Consider the following 27,266-nt stretch of genomic DNA (forward strand, 5'->3'; position numbering starts at 1 on the left):
TTTACAAGAGATCAATGCCTCCATTATTTACAGACAATTTTCAATTAATAACGAAGCTTATAAATGTTCAAATTTGTTCCGAAATTCCGCTAGTTTATTTAAATATAGCAAAAACTTAAGAAAACGTAAAAGTTTTATCATAAACGTGCCAATCAAAAACGAAAATCATAATGCACGAGAAATTAGTGAAATTAATAAATGCCACAAGTGCGCCGATTTCCGCCAGAAGCTCATTTAGACAGATACATACATATGTATGTATGTATGTACACGCATATATACATAGCCATAAATATATGAACTTATATGGAATAAAATAAAATTCATACGTAACAGTTTGCATTTTAAGTTTTCGCGGGCGCCGACCGAGAAATTTTTATTTACTCACCAAGAATTAATAACAGAAAAAAAATGTTTATATATGTATATAAAAATGTTTGTATGTATGTGAGTGCACTTGGCGGCCGATAATGCTCTTCGCTTTGTCGGCCAAGTTCAAAACTGAAAGTGTATGTACCGCTACTATCTGTCTATGCGAATGAGATCGCCGACAAGTGTGTTGGCCCAAAATTGGCAACCAAAAATTATGCTCATGAGTGTAGTTACGGAAGCGCTTATAAACAAGCATATAGTATATTCGTACTTTCGTGTAATTTTATTTTAACTTAATTCTTAATATTGTTGATTTTTTTTTTGTTTTTGCTCTGCTTGCTTCTCGGTTTTATTTGGGTGCTCTATCTTTTTGAGTGCTTGATCGATTGGATAAAGGAACCGCACAGTCTTTTGTGGCGCACAGTCCTGACCGATTAGCTGCACCGATCGGTTCGTGGTCGTGCCAAAAGAAAATTCCGAAACGCAAAGGCATTAAATAAATCGTAAATAAATATCGAATATTTGTGTTTGAGACGCGGGCGTTTGAAACTCAGCAAAGTAACGGCGGAAAAGTGCGAGAAAAAAATATATAAATAATTAAAAAAAAAATTAGATAAAAAATTTGAAAAAATTTTCAATAAATTTAAAGTGAATTTTCATGCAAAAATCGACATAACTAAAAAGTGGTATAAAAATAATATTTTCGAAAACAAAAAAAAAATCAAATATTTAATTGAAATTTATTATTTCGATTTATTAAAAAATAAAAAATCATTTCATTATTACTGCTTTTTTCGAAAAGGTATTTAAATGCTCTTCCACTTAATCACAATTTATTTGTTCAGCATTATCTATGCAGTGCATGCAGTTATTTGCCATTTTAGTGCTTGTTGACAGCTAATAATCTGTCACTACTAATTACGGTGCAGACTATTTTGTTTAGTAGTTGTGTGAACACATTGTCACTTGCATTTGTTTATTCGTAGCTGTACATATGTACGTATATTATTTTACAGTGATTAATTCTAATTATCAGTGACAATGGGATTTTTAAATTCTCAGCTTTTATATAATATTTCAGCGATAATTATTGCGAAAGTGCAGCGCATCGCATGAACACAGTGAAAAAACGAAATCATTAAAGTGAAATCATTATTTAATTGCGATTTTTTTTTAATTACTCAAATACCACCGTTGATTATGGTGACTATTTATAGCAAACGATTAATAAATGGAATGCTAGATAGAGGCTAGCTTTATGGATATTTTTCGGTGTTGTGATTTAGAATTGTAAGCTATTGATTTTTAAGTACGCAAATACTGGTATACAGTAATTGAAAACGGTAGTTTCGCTTTCGTAAAATTCCCTAAACATTATTTTTTATTATGCTTTTAAAAAATACGCATTCACATTTTCATCTAATACAGTCAGGATCAAATTTGACGCGGACAGGTTCATAAAAACTTCATGCGCAAACAGAATCGATAAGAATTTTTTCCTAGATTGCTTCAACCTTTTTTTAAGTTCGTGTTAAGTTCCATCTTCATATTTCAACTACTTTGTGTTTGGCTGTCGTTCATTAAACGCGAAAAGTTTGTTTGGCGATTTACATATATATTGGGTCAATCCTAGCTATAACACGTTTCTCCAAGCGGATTTTTCAGTCTCGAAAACAGAAAAACGTCACAGAGAGCTATTTCTGACGAATGTGGTGGTTGAGCTGACTCTCGTTTCGTGTTTTGCAAAAGGTCACTCACAGTCAGGTTAGAATGTGACAGTCCATTGTTGTAGTGAATACGGTTGTTTACGATGAATTGCTTTACATAGAAGCCTCAAAACGGCAAAATACTACCTGTTGTTGTTGTAGCGTCAGAAATCTGAAGAGTTGACAGTCTTTGACCGGATAAAAATCCGGCTCCATTCCGGTTACGTAGACCCGACTGTTGAAGGGACGGTTGGCGAAGCAGTATTCTTTAGTGCCACCAACTGGAAATAACCACTTTGATTTTAACCGACTTTGACGTGGTTTTTCCGGTTTCATCCCATTTTTAGAGAGCCATTGCTAAATAGTTGGTCAGATTCAACGTCATATTCATACATTCATGTCTTGCCAATAAAAATGATGCGTTTGATGACTGCAGGCTTTTCAGCTTTGCTGTCTAATGTCGCTTTTGAGACCTCTACTCAGCGTCGTTTTAAATAAATTTATTTTGTCAATACACTTGGACATACAGCGTCTGGCAATAGGAATGATGTGAGTTTGACAGCTCATGGCGGCCATTTTTGTTTACGGATTTGTGTCAAATTTTATAAGTGTGTGCAGTCAGGTTTTTCAGTACACCATGTCACGATTCACTTTGGTACGACGCTTGAAAACGGTCCCAAAATTCACAAAATCACATTCAGCGAAAAATCATCTTTTCAGATGGGGAACATTTCAATTTCAATTGTCGCTATTAGGGTGAGTTGAATCCTCGTGTGGTTCAGTAGACGCAATTACATTCCGAACAAAGGTTGGCGAATCGTAAATTTCGAGAATTGATTCAATCAAATGACCGCCAAGACCTTGCGTTTTAACGCCTCTATAACACTTTCCCTGGGGGTATGTTAAATCAAAGTTCTCCGCCAATCAACTAGCAACGCTCGAGGAGTTTGAAGACAACATTCAGCGGCCTATAGTTGAGATTCCAGCCGAAATGCTGCACCGGGTTATCGAAAATTGACCTGAACGTGTGGAGTTATGCAAACGGAGGCGTAGCTCTTGTTGTTGGACCCTAAATTTCTAGTGATTCTTTACGTCCGTCCCTAAACACTACCTTAAATTTCCAACACTGAAATTTAAAACTAGCCGAATAATATACAAAATACATCCAATTATAGCAATCTTTAGAAAATGTGGCTTAGAAAGATAACATAGCCTCTTGCGGATTTGCATTTTCTGAAAAAAAAAACAGTAAAAAAACTCAATTAAAACTGCTCCTGAGCATATAAATTGAACTAGATACTTAGAATCAGCTTTGGAGTAATAAAAAGCTGTTCATTTCTGCTCAAAAATTCTTTCTATTGGACATCACATTATAGAACCTTTGCATCGAATTTTCGGAAGACCGTTATAAGAAATTTTGTAATTAAGATTGTTTCGAATAATAAAACCATATTTTCATGCAGAAAACATTTTATTTCTTGTTAAGCTAACGACTATTCAGCTAATGTAGTCTAAGTGAAACTAGTAACTCTGATAAGGACTATAAATTAGAACGTAGGTACTTAAAATAAACAGCTAACTTAGTCAACCGTTATTTATAAAGCTTATATTTACATAGGCATATATAACCAACTGTTTATAAATCTTTCCATATAGCATTTGACTATACAGTTATGTACATATATATGTATAGGAACTACTTTATATTAGGCTGTTGACTTCTAAATCGGTGCACTCACCACACATACTCGTACACCTACCGCATATTTGCATTGTACGTTAAAGAATTTCAACAAATATTTGCTCACTGCAAGTACAGTTAAGTGATAGCCGCATTCGGTGGCGCGATATCAACACGCGCTTGCATAACTATCACATTGTTGTAGTTGTTGCATATTTACTTGCATTTACTAGCGCACTTTCGCATATTCGACCAAACGCTGGAGTTGGAACACTGCAGTGTTGTTGGTAGCAGCTTTTGACACGTGTAAATAAAGTGGAACTTTTGCTGCAGTGGGAAGTAATTATTGCGCTGCTCTATGAAGATGTTGGCGTCTTAATTGTTCGTGGGTCGTATTTAAATTAACTGCAGAGAAAAATTGTTATGAATGATTTTATAACTAGTGTGAACAGGGGCGCAACTAGTCAGCGATCACCTTTTTCCACCAAGCAACTGGAATTTTTTTTTTACTTTTTTAGGTGCCACGAGCTGTCAATTGTCAACATTTGTTCAGAAGCTGTTTGGTTTAGTGCTAGTTAAGAATTGATAGAATTGTATCTAATCAATTTATAAGCTAGATTCATTTTTAAATTAAATTTTCTTCAAATCTTCCATATTTTCATTAAAAAAAGTAGAGATTAACTGAACCGACCAAAATGGCATCCGTTTGTTTCTTTATTCACTAGTTCGTTTTTAGTTAGGAGAGTCAGTTCCAAACTAGTATTTTTCTTAACTAGTTTGCGCTTTCACTGCAGGGTTACTAAGTTCGCGTTTATTTGTGTGAACGTAAATTTTTCGTAGTAGCAATAAATCGCAGACTGAGTACTCTTTCATAAGCGTTACTCAATGAGGCGTGCAAATATTTGAATTTAAATGCAATGCAATAAAAGTGACAGCACTTAAATGATGTCAATGGAGCGGTTGGGTAATTAAGTGACTAAATTAAATATAATAAATTCATAATCTTATGAGTTGCAGTAGTTTCTTACTTAAAGCAGAAATGATTTAAAGTCGAAACTATTTTGTCATAACATTCTTTTTAAATGAAGCTGCTTTATTCACATAAAATTTATATACAGTTGAACTTCCGAAACTCGAACCTTCTATCACTCGAATTTATCCATAAGTCGAAGTTTTCTATAACTCGAAATTCTCCATTACTCGAACTCTTGAATTGTCAACAGAAGTTAAGTTTCATACAAATTTCCTTTCATAACTCGAAGTCTCTCTAACTCGAAGTTTTTTTTTGTGGTTTATGGTGATACGAGTTGGGAAAGTTCAACTGTATATAAAAATGAATCACTACAGCAGAATTATATAAGCTTCTTTTAAGTATTTTTATTGATTATGGTGATAGCTGTTGTCAATCAAACAAACATCGAAATTTTTAATAAAAACTGATATATTAATAATACTTATAAAGGGTGATTTTTTAAGAGCTTGATAACTTTTTTAAAAAAAAAAACGCATAAAATTTTATTAAATTAAATTTTAAATCTCATCGGTTCTTTATTTGAAACGTTAGATTGGTTCATGACATTTACTTTTTGAAGATAATTTCATTTAAATGTTGACCGCGGCTGCGTCTTAGGTGGTCCATTCGGAAAGTCCAATTTTGGGCAACTTTTTCGAGCATTTCGGCCGGAATAGCCCGAATTTCTTCGGAAATGTTGTCTTCCAAAGCTGGAATAGTTGCTGGCTTATTTCTGTAGACTTTAGACTTGACGTAGCCCCACAAAAAATAGTCTAAAGGCGTTAAATCGCATGATCTTGGTGGCCAACTTACGGGTCCATTTCTTGAGATGAATTGTTGTCCGAAGTTTTCCCTCAAAATGGCCATAGAATCGCGAGCTGTGTGGCATGTAGCGCCATCTTGTTGAAACCACATGTCAACCAAGTTCAGTTCTTCCATTTTTGGCAACAAAAAGTTTGTTAGCATCGAACGATAGCGATCGCCATTCACCGTAACGTTGCGTCCAACAGCCTCCTTGGAAAAAAGACGGTCCAATGATTCCACCAGCGTACAAACCACACCAAACAGTGCATTTTTCGGGATGCATGGGCAGTTCTTGAACGGCTTCTGGTTGCTCTTCACCCCAAATGCGGCAATTTTGCTTATTTACGTAGCCATTCAACCAGAAATGAGCCTCATCGCTGAACAAAATTTGTCGATAAAAAATTTCGAACCGAACACTGATTTTTGGTAATAAAATTCAATGATTTGCAAGCGTTGCTCGTTAGTAAGTCTATTCATGATGAAATGTCAAAAGCATACTGAGCATCTTTCTCTTTGACACCATGTCTGAAATCCCACGTGATCTGTCAAATACTAATGCATGAAAATCCTAACCTCAAAAAAATCACCCGTTAGTAAGCATATGATCTAATTCTGTTCTTATCATCTGAGTGTATGTGCGTCTACAAAGTGGTAAGTGCCAAAATAATTAGAAAAGTCGAAATTAATTTTACATTGATCGGTTGTTTACTTTCCAGAACATGCTTATCATAAAAGTCCCTGTTATGATGAAGCAAACATTTTTACTTATTAATTATAATCAAGATGTGCTGATTGACCGCGAACTAACCCTATATATCATAACAAATTTGTCCTGAACTGAAAAAAAATGTCCATAACTTTGTTAAAAGTCTCTTCTGGCAGGATCTTTAGCGCCTTCAGCGAATTTTGGTTTCGGCTCAATTTTATAGCGCCTTTCGCTAGATCGTTGAACAGTTTCGATTCCATATCCATAAACCCACATATCGTCCACAATAATGATATGTTCGAGAAATGCAGGGTCTTTATCTACGTTGTCAAGTATTTCTTGTTCGACCTTGACTTTGATTCTGCAGAAAATTCATGTTTTTAATATTCCCATGCTTCATACCCAAAACATTAATCAAAGTATGTTGAGTCGATCCATAAGAGATGTTGAGATCTTAAGCTATCCCTCTGATGTCAATCGACGAGTTCTGTTTTCTTAACTTTTTGATGCATGTATGGGTTAAAATTGATCACAATATATCAATTTCTCATGAAAAAATATTGTTCAACCAATAGATCTTAAGGGTACGGGCTTACAAAAAATCGATTTTTTTTATTGTTGTATTAATTTTTACAAACCTTCAGAATATTGTCCTAAATTTTCAAGTTTATCCGAGAAATAGTTTCGGAGATGCAGCCTTGAGAACTTGTGCGACGTCTTTAAACGCATTTTTCTCGAAACTGTGTTTCTAAAGATCAGAAATAACCAAAGTTTTTTAATAAAAAACTCTGCTTTGATTTTCTTTTGTTTATATAAAATATGATTTTGTGAGCCCGTTGAAGACAAATTAACCTTAAAAAAATGCTTCAAGACTCGTCTGTCCTACTTATACTGAGAATCTTTCGTTCATTCTTGCGACAGTGGAGTTTATATTACTGGTTGGATATGACTTTATAACCGGTAAAGAGCGATTAACTCAGTAGCGTTTCTCAGAATTATAAGGGTATATGTTCTGCCTCTGGAACAACAACAAGTATAAAAAAAACTTTCGTTGACAATCGGTTTAATCTGCATCTCAAAGCTGGAATGGTTAGTCATGCATTTTGCTTAAGTTGTCAGCAGTGACAATCTACTTTAAACTGGATTGAAAGCTATAATCATAAATATCAACATTAATGTATGTATGTCTGTCTGAAAATAATTTCAATTTTACTCTAATTAAAATTGATTGCCGCTTACGCTTTTCCTCGTAGCCATAATTTATGCCAACATGCAAATAATTACGCGAATGAACAAAAAAAATGCCTTTAATTAATCAATATGTAGATATGTAAGCGCGCAAGCCTTTAAATCAACACACACACACCCTCACTCACCCACATAGTGGCGCGGTAAACTGATAACTGGGCAGAATTTTTTAACTTGTGAGTGCGTACTTGCACTTTTTTGCATGCTTGTACGTGTGTATACGTACATGTCTGTATGTGCATAATAATGCAAAATCAGCAGGCGCGCGAACAGCTGACAGCCGGCACAAAACTCGTACTTGTCAACCTTCAATGAGCGGCGCGCTGCAAATATCGACGTCACGATCAAGTTTTCAAATAACCACACACATGTATACGCACGCAAGTGCATATGCCGCTACATACATACATACATACAACTTAGCGACAAATCGCCCGCACAGCCACGAGCCATTGACTTGGTTACGTAGCGTAGAACATTTCGAAAAAAAATCGAAAAAAAATCAGCACACCTCGCGAATCAATTGCAAATCGAATATAAGAACTAAGCAACATTTTGTATGCTTTTTACACCTTCGCATTCGCTCTTTGAGTTCATTTTCCGCATATGCGCTCACACGCCGCTCGTGGTTCGCTCTGTGCGCACGCTCTTTTTACAACAACTCAGCACAACAGTTGAGCGCCTGCTTGGTTGCTCGCGCGCCATTTCACCACCTCCTCCCCACCATCAGCGCCACCATCCATCCACGCCAGCCCCAGCGCATCTCCACTGATCGTGCTCGCCTAATCCATCGCTTGCGCGTCGCTCTTGCGGTAGTTCTGTACGTACACTCACTCCGCGCTAACGTATGTGACGCTCGTTGCTGTGAATATCGCAGTTCAACAACATTGAAAATATCTTTTATCGAAGGTACACGCCGACAAATATACATATTTACATAGTACTTATATGTGAAACAGTGATTCACTTGTGTTTTTTTGGTGAAATAGTTGCATTTTAATAAAAAATATTTTAGTGATTAGTTAATTTTTTGTTATGGGGCGTGATTCATTTCTAATTTCGTGAAATTTCCGGCTTATCGCTGCATGCTCTGCTATATGGATTTCTTTATCTGACGCTTAGCAAGGCATGGCTAGGCATAGTGTTTTGTTTACACGTGTATCACTGGCTGAGCACGTGGCCGCGTGTCAACCGCGCCAGGCCAACCAACTGCGCCTATTTGACGCTTGCAGCCTTGGTGAAATGTGGCGCTCTATGAAAAGCACAGCCCTCGTTGGACTACTGTGGTCTAGTGTGACCTAGTAACTCAAGTGTTATTCTAAATATATTCATAAAATGTGGCGGCTGTCATATTAGTTTTCCCATTTGTTTGGCTGTATATGTTTGTGGTGTTGCCAAGCGCTTGCCGCGTTTCAATATTATAGCTTATGATTATGATTTACAACTTCTCGCTTTTACTTTTTTTATTTTACTCATATTTACTACATTTTTTGTGAACTTTAGTGTGGGCGTTTTAATTGTTGACACACTTACACATGTACGCACATATGTATACACACAGTGTATTTATAAAACGTTAATTAGCACAATGTATAAAAAAGAATTAAAAAAAAGTCGGCAACGCAACACTTTCGTGCTAATTATGGAAGATTTGTGTGACTGTGTGTGTGTTGTAAACGAGTTTTATTAAAATATTTAAGGAAGCTGAAAATGCCTGCTGTGGAATGTTTTGCGCGTAATTTCTCTTTAACTATTACCTTTGTTAACTTAAAATTCAATCGCAGTACTTATAACGCGAGTGCTTAAACAGGGTGGTTCAAAAGTGATTTTTTTTTACTTAAAAAAATTAAATTAGGAAAAAAATATTAAAAAAATATATGTTTTTAAAATGATTTCTGCTTAATATAAGTATATACATACTTTCTACTTTCAATAGGAGAGCGTATACAGGGTGTTTAAAAAAAATTAAAAAATTAGAAAAAATGCTAACTCCGACTGCACCGAATCTATAATATATATCTCGAATCTATAATATATATCTCGAATCTATAATATTAATAAGATTCTTATCTCGTCAAACAAAAAAATTTTCTATACAAAGACTTCATCGTTCAGTTTTTAAAAAACAGCCTTTTTTCAACAATGTTTTCAGTGAAAATTTCGCAAATTTTGTTTTCAAATAGTTGTAATCGGAAAAAAATCTTCGTCCAAGTCTTTAAGAATTGTATCTCAAAGAACTGTGCAAAATTTCAAGAAGATCGGTTGAGTAGTTCTCGAGAAATCTGCGCACTTAGCCTAGCTACTTGAGCAAATAGTGTTTCTTTCGCCCAAAATAGTTAAAATGGAATCGTCTTCCGAAAAATGGGTTAAACGTTCGAAGTATATTATTGAGCTTCAGATAGAATCTTCCCCGGTTAACAGTGTGCCTTTGATTAAAAATTGCGTAAATGAATAAAATATTTACATTAGCCCCAACATACCTAATACACAGATTTTCGAACTTTCGGTTGACCTTATAACGGCCAAAATTGAGAAAAAGTCCCATTTGTTGTCAGCGCGGTGATCTAGAAATCAAAAAATATATCTTAAAACGACCATTAATTTTTAATTATGATTATACTCGTAGATGCCAATTGGACAGCAGTGTCGCAAATTGTAACTTTCAATACAAAATTTGAAAACTTCTCAAATGAACCCATAAGTTTTCTATACACTATACACACCCAAACTAACTTCCATTTGTTGTTTTAAGTTAGTTGTGGATATATATACAAGTATGTTGATCAGAGATGTCATATGCATCAATTTCCATGACTTATTTGCGCGTGCGCATAAACCGTAGTACAAATAAATATTCGTTTACTTAGCTTTGCGCGCGATCAATTGCTGCTAGGAATACAATCAATACGCTGGACACAAAAAAGTAAGGCATGATAGCAATAATAAAGTGTTAATTACAAGTCCCAGGAGCTCGAGTATTATGCCATAATATATACAGCAAATAGGAAACTAATATTGATGATGTTATTATTGCTGGGCGAACGCCGTAAGCGCCTTTATTTGTTTAGCTGTCTGGTATTATTCAAAACTCGGATAACTTGCTTCAACGGGCGCGATCGGAGTAGTGGAATCGTATTTATAACTGACAAATGAATCGAAAGTTGGAAGCAAGCAATGCAAATTTACTTAGATATTTGTATATATTCATATATGTACATATATGAACTACATATTTACGAATTTTATTACAGCATATCTTCAATCTAATTATACAATAGATAGTACAAATATTTGACTTTGCTTATATACATCGTTATTATTACGCCTTTAATATCTGTTTCTATAATGAAAACACTATCTGCCTTCCTTTTATTTCAGTATTTCAATGGGGTGACTTGTGGAACAGTGCTCTCCTGAACCCGGGACCAAAAGGTAAATGATGAAAATATTTCGAAATTTCATAATTTTGTAACGTTTTTGTAGACACTTGTTGTGTGGTATAGTAAAGTCGATTATTCAAATGCGAAAGTGTAGATATATGCAGAAGAAAAAAGGAAGTAATACCGTGACTGCTTTATTATTAGAATAAAAAAAAACCTTTTTAGCTCGTATTGTTATACTAATTTGAGTTTCAGTAATTATGAAAATGTTCAAAATAAATACAACAACCTTTACACATAGCATACTGGGGGTATACCAACAAGAACCTTCTTCTTCTTTACTGGCGTAAAACCGCTTAGGCGGATATAGCCGACTTGACAACAGCGCGCCAGTCGTTTCTTCTTTCCGCGATGTGGCGCCAATTGGTGATTCCAAGCGAAACCAGGTCCTTTTCCACCAGGTCTTTCCAATGGTGTGGGGGTCTTCCTCTTCCTCTGCTTCCCCCGGCGGGTACAGCGTCGAATACTTTCAGAGCTGGTGTGTTTTCGTCGATTCGGATGACATGGTCTAGCCAGCGTAGCCGCTGTCTCTTAATTCGCTGAACTATCTCAATGTTGTGGTATATCTCGCACAGTTCGTCGTTCTATCGAATGCGATATTTGCTGTGGCCAACGCTCACAGGACCATAAATCTTTAGCAGAACCTTTCTCTCGAGAATTCGTTACGTCAACTCATCACTTGTTGTAACGTCCATGCCTCTGCGCCATGTAGGAGAACGGGGATCATGAGTGACTTGTAGAATTTTGTTTTTGTTCGTCGAGAGAGATTTTACTTCTCAATTGCCTACTTAGCCCGAAGTAGCACCGGTTGGCAAGAGTTATTCTCCGTTGGATTTCGAGGCTGACATTATTGTTTCTGTTAATACTGGTTCCAAGATGGACGAAATTATCTACAACTTCAAAGTTATGACTGTCAACAGTGAAGTGGGAGCCCAACGTCAGTTCATACAGCCGTATTATTTTTACTGGGATACAAAATTCAGACATCGCAGCATAAAGGCAGCTCTATTCGTGCTGTCAAAGCAGCTTTAAAATCGATGAAGAGACGGTGTGTGTCGATCCTCTTTTCACGTATCTTATCCAAGACCTGGTGTATGGTGAATATCTGATCAGTTGTTGATTTTCCAGGCCTAAAACCATACTGATAAAGTCCAATCAGCTTGCTGATGGTGGATTTTAATATTTCACACAATGCGCTCGATAGAACCTTATATGCGATGTTAAGGAGGCTTATCCTTCGGTTGTTGGCGCAGATTGTGGGAAAACTTAACTTGTAGTGTTTTTCTTTAGACTGGTGACTTCAAATTGGTCAAAAGTCCAACGTATGATGTTCTTTTAGAAAAATCTTATTTTGTAATAAAACGTGGAATTTTTTTAATAATTGTGGGCAAATATATTCCAGTTTCTATAGTTTTTTCAGAACATTTTTTGATTGTTTATTCATAAATAATTGTATACACATGGACATATGTACACATGATTCTTTTTGTATGACAGCGATCATTAATGATTATCGCCATAATAAAATTAAGCAAATAGAACACTGGAACAATGAAATAACTGTAATATTCATATGCAGGCATTCATTTAACTCCACACGCTAAATAATTTTTGGAAAAAAGTTTACATTTTCAAAAACACCCACATTAACAATTAATGCTTCCCTCCTAAGCACATTTCGACTAATTACCCCAAATACTCGCACAACAGTAATTAAACATGTTGAACTACAGACATTTTGATTATTGTGCAGATCGAAGCTAATAAATTAAATGCCACTGTGTTTCAAAAATATTTTCGCATCATAAAAACAACAGGCATAAATAAGTACCAATGGGTATGCATATTTTAAAAAATGAATTAAGGAAATGCTCACAGAATATAATGCCATTAATTTTTCCTTTCACTTCTAATGCTAAGCTTACTCGTCTGAATATGTATTCCCATACAATCGCTGTAAAAATTTCCACAAATCACCTGTATATTATATAAGTAAGGCGCGTCTGCCTTTGAAATTTTCATAGTTTACATTACTTTCGTTAAAAAATCATATTTTCCGCGTCGAAATGTAATTATTTTTCGCATTCGCTTTGATTGTGCGAATACAAGGCTTTGTGGAGCTAGTATGCCAGTCTATTAATCTTTCACTTTTCGCATTTCCATAAAGACTTTGTATACATTAGATGGAATTTACATTGCGTTTACATTTTAATATTACAGAAATTTGCAATTAATGTCAAAAAAGAGTTTATGTGGTTAGAGCAGACGTACATTCCTTGTTCGCTAATAAAGCTATAGATATGTAAGTATCTAACGTTACCATAGCCGTCTTCGATTCGCCATTTCGCTGCTTGCTAGCTTTGTGTGCTGCTCGCTTGTCAGCAAAATTACACGTGAAAGCAGCAACAAAGTTACCGAGTTGAGTTCGACACAAAAAAGGCTAAGTTTATGAAGACTTATTACAGTGATACAGACTTGTAAAATTGAAAAATAGTAATTTTAAATAAGATATAATTTTATATATAAACATTTTTAGTACTAGTTTTTTTGGATGAGCTTCTTTTGCTCTGGAAGCAGAAGTTTCAACTCACTTTCCTTTATAGTTGGAATAGAATAGAATTTTATTCAGGTTTGCACCGCGATCTAAGCTCTATTATGCTCTGCTCTATCACATGCCTTCACAAACGCCTAGCACTCTAATGAATTTCAGGCACCAGTAAGCTATTGAGGTGACGTGATCTCTGTTCAGAGATATGCACCCAAGCACCTGAAACTACAGATTTCTATGCAATCTAGAATCGGATGCTCAGGAGTTTCCGGTTATATGTCGCAAAGCCGGCAGTTTGCAGAAGAGATCACGCCCATGTTGGACTGGTGTTTCTCAAACGTACAGTGTAGAGTGCGACCAGTTGACGGAAACTGTCTCTGGAGAGATTATTCTTTACTATTATATTTTTTTTTCTGATCTCAGAACATTCTAACAATTTTTTTTCTCTGCTTTTATGCGTTAAAGTTTCCGTTTTCGTTGGTTTTACGTAATTTTTCGTATCAGAATTGAGCTTAGAGCTTCTTGGCTTAATCGTTCCTTATGTCAGGTTCAGATCGTTAAATTTGAAGACATTAGATAACTAGTCAGATCTTTCAAGAGTTGGGACATGAAGAGTTTGATATTTTTAACGCTCGCTTTGACAGTCATTATAGTGGACTACTCTACTTAAACAATCGAACTGGGCTAGAATTTCTTCGATCCCATGTACTGTTAAGATCAGCATTTCTTAAAGAGTTACATAGCTTTCCTCGCCTAAAAAACAATATTTTTTTTAACAATTTTTTTTTCGTATAAAAAATGGAATATTTTATTAGATTTTTTACCGTTGCAAGCAGACACTATTAAAAAAAAAAATCTGAAATTTTTCGTAAATAATATTTTAAACTCCGCCATTGCGACGCCATTTCCGGTAAAAAGATGCGACTGGATTTACGTTACTTCGACGAAAGAAAGAAAAAACCTAAAATTGGAATTTTGAAGATCAGGTCGAGATTGACCTCATAATAATTTTTATTTTTAACTTCAAAATATTGAATATTTTCTCCACCAAAAATGAAATCTTTTTCCCTCTTCAACAACATACTTTTTTATATACATAACAATGACGTATGCAAATTCTTAAAGATTATAAAATGAAAATGATGAATTTCAATCAGCGCAAGACACCACTCTCTTACTACAGAATGCCAGCAGCAAATTTTTGAAATAAAAAATATATTTTACTTCATTAAACGTCAGCATTGAATCAACAATAAAAAATCTGAAGAATATATGGCTTTTACGTCTTCATACGAAGGACAATAAAAACATGCACTCGGAGGTCTACATTAAAAACAAAAAAAAAACTTTGAAAAGCTAAATACAATATTGGATCACTCGCCTACAACATTTATATACAAGATTTACAAAACCATTATTACCACTTCTCCCCGAGATTTCGATTTCCGAAACATTGAAAAGTCATGTGGCGTCAATAAATGGCCGAAGTGGCAGGAAAGCTGCTGAAAAGCACATTTAGCCACACACGCTCAGCCACTACATTCTGTGTGTAAGAGAAGAAAACATAGAGATAACCTTTAAAAGCGCACAATTGCCGCATTAAAATATCTTTTAGTATAAACAATTGGTGGCGGTGAGGGCAAATCGTCGAAATCGATTAAAAAAAAATTAACCATTACGCATTCCTTTGAGTTGTAGTGGATAATTATTGCAAATGAAAGCACGCGCGCGCTGAGTTTAATGTTTATGCATACAGCGGTGGGCATTGAAATGGAAACGCAGCTGTATTAAAATATACATTGTAGAGAGTTAAGAATTTATGAATCTATTTTTTATTGTTTTTGATCTTAATGATCTCTAGCCGAAAAGTACAAGCTAACATCTTGAACTTTTTTTGTTTTCACAATTATAATAAATTTTTCCAAATTATACTCAAACTCCTCAAAAACGGTCTCTGATCGTAAAATATATCCAACTATATCAGATGCTGTTCTTAAATATTTTGAAATTGTTCAATGTTTCATGCGAAGACGACCCTATGAACTGCGCCAACTACCGAAACATTGAGTACAAGATCATCGATCAGCAAGATCATCGACAACAATATCCAGTTAAGCAAATTGTGTGAAAGACTGAAGCCAGCAAACTATCCTGGTCGTTCAACCATTGATCAAATATTTAAACTGGTTTATTCGAATCTGGTAAAAGATCAGAGAAAAAGAAAACGGCACTCGCCATTTGTTCGTCGCTTTTAAGGCAGCTTTTGATAGCCCGATAAGGGTTCGTTTGTATGCCAAATTATCTGAGCTTAGTATACCGGAAAAATTAATATGCCTTTGCAGATTAACGTTGACCAACCCCTGCAGTGCCTTCAAAATAGAACCGGATCTCTCCGAACCGTTGGTTCTTTCAGAATATGTGATCCTTTATCATGTGACTTCTTTAACTTCATAATGGATTTTACGCAGAGCAGATCAATATCTGGCTGGGCTGAGCAAGCGGGATGTCTCCTGTTTCCTGAACGGAACCTAACACTCTCCCCATCTAAATTCACAGCGACCATATTAAAACCCTGACTGTCAATAACCCTATTATTTAAACCACGATTATTGTCAATGTACAGGGCCGCAACAAAATCCTCAAGTCGCTAGCCGGTAGCACTTGGGGAAAAGACAATGAGACGTTGTGGGCAACGTGCCAAATACAACATACGAATAAGCTACAGAACACATGACATCGGATTACAACGGGAGAGCTGTTGATGTTGCCCATTGAACATTCGCACAGTAAGGCCCGTATGCTCCCAGTTAAGGAGGTTAATGAACCCCTTTCCAAGAAGTTTCTGCTGAGGTGTTTTCGAGAAAATCATCTCTGCAGTCACCTGCTTGTAGCGGAACCGCCTTCTAGGATCATCAAGAGTCCGTTCCTATGACAGTCGGGTTTACGTAACCGGAACGCACCCGGATATTTATCCGGCCAAGGACTGTTAACTAGGCAGAATTCTATCCCTACAACAACGACAGCATCACCTAGAGGTCCTTCCTCAACTACGACGACGACATAAAACCATACACCGATCAGGCCTCGGACGCAACAAACTTCAGACATTCACAGTGGAGCCATAAATACTTTCACCGACTCTCTCTCAATGAATGGCGTACTAGGAGTCAAACCACCACTTATTACAGACGAAGAGCTCGAGTTTTCACGTGAATCGCAAGTGACCCTTGCGCAGCTTGGATATTGTAGCAGGTTAAACTCGTACTTATCCAGAATCGACCACGATATATCAAATATATGTCCAGTGTGCAACGAGTCCTTGCATGACACTAACCACCTCTTTGCATGTCCAGCTAACCTTACACACCCCTCACCCATCTCCCTATGGTCCGACTCCATCGAAACAGCACATTTTCTAGACCTACCGTTGGAAAAAAACACCTTATCATCCTTACGGGGACTATATAACCGTTACAATAACAACAACAATCATCTAAATGGGATCTTTTGGTAGATGAGGGTAGGACTGAATACATGCTGGCTACCAGGAGGAAGGCGAATAAGCTAACAGCTGGCAACTATATTTTCAAAGCAGTCAAATATTTCTAAAAATCTTTTCGATTCGAGAGTTGGTGGCAAAAGCCCTAGTGATACCTAATTAAGTAGAAGAAGCAGTGATGAGGCTTGGTGTGCGACTGAAACGAATGTTTCCATTTGATGGCCCATCACTGTACCCTACACAGTAAAAAAAATGCATTATTCAACTATATACATTAAAAAAGTGATTTGATTTGTATACACTTATACTCTACATTTTAGAACAACCACCATAAGTATATACGCCCATGCTCAGTTTTTTAATTGCACTTATATTGAACTTGGCATCACACCTCCAGTAAGGACGCTGCGGCGCACACGCCTCGATGTCTGTTCTAAACTTTTAATAACCCAGAAAGATATTTATTTTAACTATTGTTTATCAACCAAGCGATTTAGATTTTTTTTAAATTGTATTTATTTTTTACTGATTTGTTTTTATCACTTTTGGTCTACAAAATACTTAAACAAAAAGTGTTTTTTTATTTGGAAAAAAACGTGTATTCCAATGGAATTTAGCGAATTTCTTTTATTTTCCGGCAGCTTTTCTGTAAATTTTGCTAATATGTTGTATGCTGCTTGTATATACTTAAGCTCTTCTAGCTTTTTGTTTACAAGCCACTTTCGTATTTAATGATTTCTGAAATTTCTGTTTATATTTCGCCATAAACCGCAATTGCGGCCATAAATCGGATTTATTGGTTAAATACAAACGATTGCAATGTTTTCAAATATTTAGATTACCAACAAGTATAAAAAGAGAACTATACTATTTATATTTATGTATGTATACAATGACCTGTGTGTAAATTATTAACTTTATTACAATTTTGAAAATCAGAAACCACTTTTAGTTATATTAGCTTCGGTGGTTGCCAAGCGAACGGCAAAGGAACACTCGCTCGGCTAAAATATATTTCACCGATGGATCAACGATTTTTTATGCTTTTCTCTCTGTAGAAGTCCTCCAAAAACCACAAGAAAGAAATTGGTGTGTAAGATTTTTTATCTGAGAATTTTATGAAATATCTTCATAGATATTTTTTTTTAATTGAGTGTTCTTTTGTCATTTGAAAAACTATGCTTACACAGGTTGCCTTTTATGTTTCTGGATTTGAGAACAAAAACAAATTTTAAACATCGGAAAAACCTTTACACTTTTGTATGCCTTTGAACCAATTGTTGAAGCACTTTTGCCACTCTGATTGAGGTATCTCCAAAACAGGCCTTTTGAACGCCTCTTGTGGTGCCGAAAAACGTTGACCTATTAGTTTATTTAAAAAAAAGGCATACGGTACCAAGTCAGGACTGTACGGAGGACATTAAACTGATGTTTTGAGTGCTCAAAAATGCATGTGCTTCAGTCGATATGTGAGAGCTCGCATTGTCGTGGTAAAAAATGATCAGTCTTCTAGTGGTATGCTTGCGAAATGTTCAGTTTTTCCAAAAAAAAAAACTGGCAACCATTTTGCTTGGAAATGCTTCGTTCGCGAAATACTTTGGTTGAATTCGACTGATCATGAAACACCCAAACGAACGACTGCTGATTACTTTCGGGTTGTCAGAAACTCAGGATAAGTCACATGACGATCTTGCAGTTTGCGCACAGCATTTGTTTCCGAAACAAAAACTGATTTTGGACGACTTTTCCGAAATCCTATTTGCAGTGATCTACGATCTCGATAGAATTCACCATAGCATCGATCAACACTGGTTTTTGATGGAGCTTCCTCGCCAAAAATCGAATCAAGTTGATCTATGCACTCTTGATGAGTTAAACCAGATCGAAAGTTGTAAAAAAAAAATGTTCTCGAATTAATTCTATATTTTGGTCGAGAAGAATATTTTAAGTTACTGTCACCCAACACTAAAGCTTTCGTATGTCAAAAACTCTTAGTATGTATACTATCAAAAATGTCATACTTTAATAACACAATAAAATTGTGAGTAGCCAGATTGCAACACTAGTGATGCTAAATCTAGAAAGATGAAAGGAAATCTACGTGGAACAGATTAGCAACAAAAAGATCGTGAATAATTAAAGGACTACATGAGTTTTCTTGGGTAAAATACAGCCTTTTTTCAAAAAATTTTTTATATAAAAAAATTTAAATATTTTACTCGAATTTTTATTTTTACAAACACACAATTAACAAAGAAATTCTGAAATTGTTTGTTCTTTTTTAGAAATTTGTTTACAAACTATGAATGGCTTTCCGGTTAATTGTAATACTAAGCCTTTGGTGATATTTCCAAATTGAACTGTTTTTATATTTGAATAGTTGGTTTCTTTTCTGATATTAAAAAGTCCAGGTGGACTTTTTTTAGGAAATTTTAAAATTTGTAATTTATCTGTGATGCCCAGTCTTGCCTTTAGAAAACCCTTGGTCCATTGAGTAAACCTACAGATAACCAATCTTAAATATCATAAATTGTTGCCCCCAAATATTGTACTACTAAAGTAATACTTGTTACGGCTAAATATTTGCTACATATTTTAAAATTTTTCGATTATTTAAATTCCTAAACACTAATTTTACATAGTTCTGTCTAAAATATTTTCAGATGTTTCGAGTCTAATTCGAAATGTTTATAGAATTTTACCTAATCTTTTATATTTAATTCTGTTTTTGTTTATATTAATAAAAGTAGTTTGTTTTAACATGTCTTGTTAATGAATACAATTGAATTGTAACTCATTTTTATATATTTATTTTAGTTTTTGTTTAAAATACTTCTTGTTGATTGTTCTGACTGAGATTGTTTAGGAATCAATATATTCCTGAAGTGTAGCTGTTTTTATATATTAATTTTCGTCTGTTTATATATGTTTATTGTTGCAAGTAGATTGATTTAGAACTGTGTAAATTATATGGGTGAAAATAGGCCTCCTAGGAAACCGAACATCGAAAAACGCCTGGTAACGCCTCTGCATTGCAGCCTCAGAGGTAGTGAGCAGAAACAATAAATATGCACTAAACTTTCGTTTCGAAAATATTCTTGAAAGCTTTTAACCTTTCCCATTACAAATACTTTTTCACAAAAAAAAAATAATATTTACATCTCTGTGCTTAAAAAAAGTAGATTTCGATCAAGTGACCTCAGCTGTGTACAATTTTTGGAAAGCGGCTGATTCTTTTGATACTTATAGGTTTATACAATGCCTTGACTTTTTATTTTTCGAACCATTTTGAAAGCAATGCTTTACTATAAATGATAAGCTTGGATTGGCCAAATTTTGTTCAAGGGTATACGTAGGCTTCCCCGGCTAAAAAACAGCCTTTTTTCAATAATTTTTTTCCATATAAAAATATAACAGTTTATTAGAATTTTTTATGGTTCCAAACATACATATTTAAATAGTTGTAATCGAAAACAGTCCTTCCGTCAAGTCTTTAAGAATTGTATTTCAAAGACTTGTGTAAAATTCTATGAAGATCGGTTATGGAGTTGTCGCAAAATCTTGCCAACCGACTTCAAAACACTCAGTTTCGAGAAAAACGCGTTTAAAAACGGCGCACTTAGCGTAGCTCGTCTCGAGCGCATAAGTCTCAAAGCTGTATCTCCGAAACTATTACTCTGATCAACTTGAAAATTTAGGGTAATATTCTAGAGAAGTTGTAGAAATAAGACCATAAAAAATATCGGTTTTTGAAACCCCTAAATCAAGGTAAGCCATTAAGAAAAACATTTTAAAACATAAACCGATGGAGCTGATTGTACTGAGCGGCTGCATTTAAAAAGGCTATAAATTAAAAAATATGTGAGATAACGATTTCAAACTGTACTATGTTATACTCAAAGGTATAATGTATCAAAATATGGGAAAATTTTTTTTTTTTTAATTTTACACCAGTTGTGCCGCTTAGTTTTCTTGAGAGCTTCGCAAAAATATAGAATATGACATTTTATTTTCTTCAGCGCTTTCTATACCCTAAACAGCGATCCATATTTTTCCCAAGGCTATAAAACAGAAAAGATATAGTGTGAGTTCTCATATAAACTCATTTATATCACATAACTCATTATTTTGTGTAATAGAAAGAGAATGAGAGAGTCGCGCAGACATTTCGTGTGTTGCTTCGGAACGATAAACCGACTATCAATTTTAAGATCATAACGCACTACAAGAAATCGTGGGAGCAAAGGTGGGAGCTGCTCTCTAAATCAATTAATAAAATTAATAATTATTAAAATATTGAAAAGTAAATCAAAATTTCAAAATAAATATGAATTTTCTACATACCAGATAATTTTGCACGTCTTTGTTTATCTGCTGTTGCTGGAAAATATCGATTTATTGGAATAATATTTGTATAACAGCGATTATTTATTTGCTTAATTTGCATAGGATCTAATTTTCTACAATCTACAGCGTAGTACCCACGCCTGTCTGCCAGTAAATATTCGAAAATTATTTATCTACTAAATGTACTTTTCAACAAATCGACTTTTCACTTTTGGTAAATATTTTATGATTTCCATTTTTCCACAAATATTTAATAAGCTCTATACTCTGGGTCATATGGTATAACGGTAAATGGCGCAAATACATTAAAATTTTCCACAAGCTGCCAAAATTCGCATAAATAAATATTTACTTGATGAAGATTTTCGGCAATAAATTTTTGAATTTCAATTAGATGATTTTATAAACATTATTAGGGATTTTTTACGCAACCGAAATTGGCTTCATTCATCGATTAAGTGCCATTAATTTGAAGCGATGGCATCATAATACAAGCAAGTGAGGTAAGGTGGGTGTGTTATTGGAATTTGATTTTGCACGCGAAACTTTTGAGATTTAGGATAATTAGTTTTTGGTATTCTTTAATGAGTTTTGACGTACCGGAAATGCCAGTTTAGTATTGAGGAGTCAATATTTTATAATTTTTTTAATGTAGATTTTGATTGTTTATCTAGATTTACTCTTTCGAAAATGGTGCTCAGAGTATGACACTTATGAACTTTCATGGGATCTTTACTGTTCTCTGCTTTGCTTTATTAAGTACTCACTCTTTCAGCTAAGTTCTTTTGGTATAAATATTGAGGTCCTTACCTTTAGTTAACATTATGTTGCTTGAGTTCGACTGTGATACACGAAACGGTAGTTCACTGTTGATGGTGCTAGAAATATAAAAAGTAAAATATATTGATTTATTTTTTATAAAAAAAAATTATTGAATCATTATTTAATTTAAAAATTAAAAAAATAATAATCAATATTTTTAACAAAAAAAAATTTAATAAAAAAATATTGCTTATTTTTTTTAGTATAAAAAATAATAACTAGTAAATATAATAAAAAAAATATTTTTTAAAATTTTCTCTCGCCTTATTAAATTTATATATTCTATATTTCTTCTTCCAGGGACTTCATTGACCAAAACTCAAACTAACTCCAGCCTATTTTACAAATTTTACAAATCAAATATATAATCAAACAACAACGAAAATTTTGGCATTCAAAAATCTACAACAAAAACGAATGTTTTCAAAGTGCTTCCAACACAACCGATTCTAAAAAGAAGATACCAAATTTTAGGGCATTCACCGCCGCACTAAAAACACAAAACCAGCGATTTGCATTTATAGATCACAAAACAAGAAAAAAAATATTAAGGAAGTGGCAATCAGACAACACAGAACTTAGTTTCTTTCCCATAAGCCAAACAGCTAGCGTCCTGAACGCCTCCTCCGATGAGCAACACGGTCGTTTTGCCAGTCAAAGTGGCCACAGAAACCCTATACCTCGGTGCTAACCACCTCGCTTGTGCCAACGTTACACACACAGTTGTTGTTGTAGCAGCCAACAACATCGGCACACACCGCCGCAGTTTTGGACATTCGTACGCGGCACGCGCTGACCACAATTATAGCCGCGTGTAAGACCCTAGTCACAGCATATTTGTGCCGTTACCAGCTAAATATCACTTGTGAAATCAAATCTAATTAAAAATAATCTGTATTATAAAAGAATAAGAGGCTCTTATCTTAGCAAATACAATATTTTCAAATACACAAGCAAAGGAAAGTAGGAATTTTAAGCAGCGTTTTAGGCGCTTAAACGTATTTCTTTCGCTTTTGTAACCAGTAAGCTTCAAGACGGCCGGAACAATGCTTAAAGTTGTCGGAGCATCTTGGCAAAAAACTCGGATAGGGACTTACATCCTTATCGGTGCTGGCTTACTTGTGATCGGAGCTTTCTTCATTAGCTATATGGAACGTCCGAAATATAATGGTACCTACTGTGCTACTGCATTTTGGTCGAAACATACGGGATTTCACATTGAATACTGGAAACAGCAAAATGATCTTCTTAACATTCCAAAGGGTGCTGCTAGAGTCTGTTATAAGGATTCCATCTATGAAAATGGGTAAGTGGTATAATAAAAAATTTTGTCTTTGATGATTTAAGAGGTCTGGAAAGATGAAAGGTTTTCTTATATAAAGTGAAAGGTAGTAGAAACTCTCATAACTCCAAAAAACTCTATGTAAAGAAGGTTTTCGAGCTTGAGATCTGGGAAAGTAGAAACACTGGCAGTGGTGTTTTAAGTTTCTAAAGCAACTCTGTTTTCAAGTAATTTGAGTCGCTCTAGTTATCTTGATATGTTGTGGTATAGGCTTTTCCACAGAGAAGACTTTATGAATCTTGTCAGCTCGATCTGTTGTGGTTGAGACTCCTCCACAGAGAAGACTTTATGAATCCTTGGGGTGATAGGTAGTCATTGCCATTGAGGTTAGGATCTTTCTTGCATCAGTACACAATAAAGAACCTCATAATTTCATTTTTTAATTTCGCTTTTATCTTATTTTATAGTTGGGCGCAAATAGAGGTGGAAACACAACGAACCTACCCCGACTGGGTACAGGCTTTCGGTGCTGGCATACTTGAGGGCTCTTTGACATGGAACAACATCTATAATCAATGGAAGAAGTAAGCCAAACTCTATTTACTACTCCTGAGAGCATTTTATAAATCTTTCTTTCGTCCAACACAGCACCATCGAATCCTCCTGCAATCGTGATGAGAGTTCACAGAATTTCTGCACTTGGCTGCGCGAGCTACTCGATGAAAATTATATGAGTATCAAGGAGACGGCTTTACAACGTGGCGAACATGATCACTACTGGCATCAGATCAGTCTTTACTTTAGACAACTTGAGGGTCTAGAGACAGGGTACATACGCGGCGCGTCACGTGCACGTTCCGATCTCGAAGAAGAAATACCATTCTCCGATTTTCTACTCTTGAATGCAGCGGCAGATATACAAGATCTTAAAATATACTTCGAGAATTTCGTATTGAAGACAGACAATCAAACAGCTGACGCTGCGCAGACAAAGCATACTGCAGTTGAAGTTGAAGACAGGCCAGCTGATGCCATTGCGGCGGCAGCGGAAACCGGACCAAAGAACTTCTTTCTACCGAGCGCTACAATGCTAACGAAAATCTTTCAAACTGGCGATTCGCCAACATGGCGTTTACTCTTCGGCCATAGCACCGCCGCTAGTTATGCCTCAATGTTGCGCATACAGAAACGTTACAAGTTTCACTATCACTTCTCGCCGAATCAACGCTCGAATACGGTGCCCGGCGTAGACATCACATTCACTGGTTATCCCGGCATACTCGGCTCGACCGATGACTTTTACATTGTTAAGGGACGTCAGGTGCAATCGATTGTCGGCGGTGTTGGCATTAAGAATGAGAATCTCGACTTGTGGAAGACGGTAAATGTTACACAAGCGCTGCCGTTGGCGGCACGCGTCATGGCCGCAAATCGTATTGCGCAGAATCGACGCACCTGGGCGAAGGCAATGTCACGTCACCCATTCACTGGTTGTAAACAGTGGATAACGGTGGACTTGAATAAATTGCGACCACAAGATAATTTATATATGACGCTGGCGGAGGATGAAAAACACGATGACGCGGCATTGCCTTTGAATGCCGCCGATGAAGCGGCCATTAGTGAGCGTCACAATCGCAATAAGGGTTTGGTGTGGATCGTTGAACAGTTGCCCGGACGTATGCATCTTAAGGATGTATCCGAGAATTTCCTTACCGGTGAAAATTCCACATGGATAGCCAATGGTGTGCCGTACTTCGAGGAAATGCTGCAAGCTAGCGGCTTAACGGCTGACAACACGTATGACGATATGAAAGCCAAACTCGAAGATGAGCTCACCAATCTGGAGGCAGTCGATCAGTTTATGCGCAAGCACGGTTTCCGCGGTGATCTGCTGGGCGAAGAGTCCGTGGCCTATGGCAATATTGACATTAAATTGTTCTCGTATAATGCGCAAATCGGTATTAGTGATTATCATGCCTTCGCCGGTCCCATATTCATACGGCTGCAGCATGTACAAACGCGCGAGTCGGTGGCAAGTGTGGCCAGTGAGTCCACAGACATTGCCTCCAATTTGAAGGACGATCGTTTGAGCGTGAGCATCGATGATGCGGCGCAGCTGGCCGAGTTGGAGCGCATCACCGATCGTCGTTCGGTGCGCAATGACATGCAAGCGATCGCAATGCGCGAGGCGTCGAGTGGTCCATTCAAGTGGTCGGAGGTAGCGAATCATATGTCGGATGTTGAGCATCAAGGTCACCCAGATGAATTTAATTTTGGCAAAGTTTCACCGAAGTGGGCGTGGTGAGCGGTGGTTATGCCAATCAAGTAGCAGTTTTTTTTGTATTTAATTTTACAGTCAGCCATACATACACACATACTCCTCCATTTGTATATACATAAATACATACACACTTGCACGTGTGTGTTTTCATTCTAATTTGCCGTGTGGAATTTCGAACCATTTTTACATTACATTTTAACTTATTCGTTGGTGTGCTACCAAACTCCGTGTAAAAACAAAAACAAATTTTTATTTAGTAAATTTTATGATTTCTAAAGAATTCGTAGCGATTGCTTCTAAACAATTTTTAGTGATTTTAGTCGTTTGTGAAAACTTGTTCGATTTTATTTTTATAAAAAAATAATAAATTGATAAAAAATATTTAACTTTTGTGCGTCCATAGTCTAAAAAATATAAAATTTTGTATTGTAAAGAAAGTAAATATTAGTCTTCCATAGTGTTGTCCATTTTAGGATGTTTTTTTGTAAAAATAAAATAAGATTGTATTGCCAGTTGTGTGTACAACATCGGTTTAAGATTTCTAACTTTTATACAGAGCAATTGTGAGAATAAAAAATACATAAAAATAGAAAATAATATAAAACAAAAAAAAATATATGGTTTTATTTTGAAGGATGATCTACATTAGGAAGCACTGTCTACTTATATATATATCGTAAGATAGTGGCATGAGCGAACGACATTGCCATCTTAATAGCGGGTAGGTGTCTGCAGACCATTAGCAGTACGAGTATTATGAGCACCACTCTCAATACAGACCAAAATTCGGCATCGCAAGCGGATCTGGTGTTAAACACAAGAAAGCACAAGATTCCTCTATGAAGAGTCCCTTCGTTAAATGGTTAAACTCTCATCAATAACTGCACCAAGTACCTTGGGATAGTCTTGGCCAGCAAACTGTGTGAAAGCACAACGTGAAGGAAAGAGTGAGAAAAGCTAGCAAAAAATATGCCTGTAGGCAGATGCTCGGTACAACCTGGGCGCTCTCTCCCTCTCACATACTCTGATGCTACACAGCTATCTTAAGATAAATTCTTCTCCACGGTGCAGAAGTATGGTGGACAGGCGTACGAAAATCCACCTACCGGAAGCCAATAGAAGGGGTACTCGCTATTCACTGAAAATTGCGCAGCAAATTTTACATATAGAACCTTCGGGTATAGCTCGGCAGTTGGGCAAGTACAGACTATATTATCCCACTTTTTAACTGGGAAAGGATGTTCAAAGGAAACGTTGAAAATGAAGGAGGGAGTTGTTGCGGGAATATACTGTCCAGAGTGAGGCACAAGGCAGCCTTTTAAGTTGCCGGGCCACTCCGAGGTCTTTGGTATTGCAACTGGAGCTGGGCTCTAATGCACATGAAGGCAATTCCAGAGTCAACATCTACGTAGGCAGCTAAGCAGCAATCAAGATCGTATTGCATATCGGCCTGAAGCCTCTTGGAAAGCAGGGTAGCAGTGGCAATTGTTGCTAGAAGTAAGCAACTTCGCTTAT

General features: G+C 35.9%; 1 protein-coding gene across 3 annotated transcripts in view; it reads left to right on the forward strand.

Moving 5' to 3' along the window:
* LOC105227002 (putative phospholipase B-like lamina ancestor) overlaps positions 1-25,973 on the forward strand; it is a 44,592-nt gene extending 18,619 nt beyond the window's left edge. For 2 of the 3 annotated variants that reach the window (XM_049459512.1, XM_049459514.1), the window contains exons 2-5: positions 10,908-10,961; positions 22,486-23,491; positions 23,935-24,051; positions 24,116-25,973. In XM_049459512.1, the coding sequence (XP_049315469.1) occupies positions 23,232-23,491; positions 23,935-24,051; positions 24,116-25,775 (2,037 nt within the window). In that variant the 5' untranslated portion in view covers positions 10,908-10,961; positions 22,486-23,231 and the 3' untranslated portion in view covers positions 25,776-25,973. Of the gene's footprint in view, positions 1-8,334; positions 8,439-10,907; positions 10,962-22,485; positions 23,492-23,934; positions 24,052-24,115 lie in introns of those variants that run through there. The other variant, XM_049459513.1, reaches the window with a different exon arrangement.
* Positions 25,974-27,266: the final 1,293 nt, after the last annotated feature.

The sequence above is a fragment of the Bactrocera dorsalis genome, chromosome 5 (assembly GCF_023373825.1).
Source record: "Bactrocera dorsalis isolate Fly_Bdor chromosome 5, ASM2337382v1, whole genome shotgun sequence".
Classification (NCBI taxonomy): domain Eukaryota; kingdom Metazoa; phylum Arthropoda; class Insecta; order Diptera; family Tephritidae; genus Bactrocera; species Bactrocera dorsalis.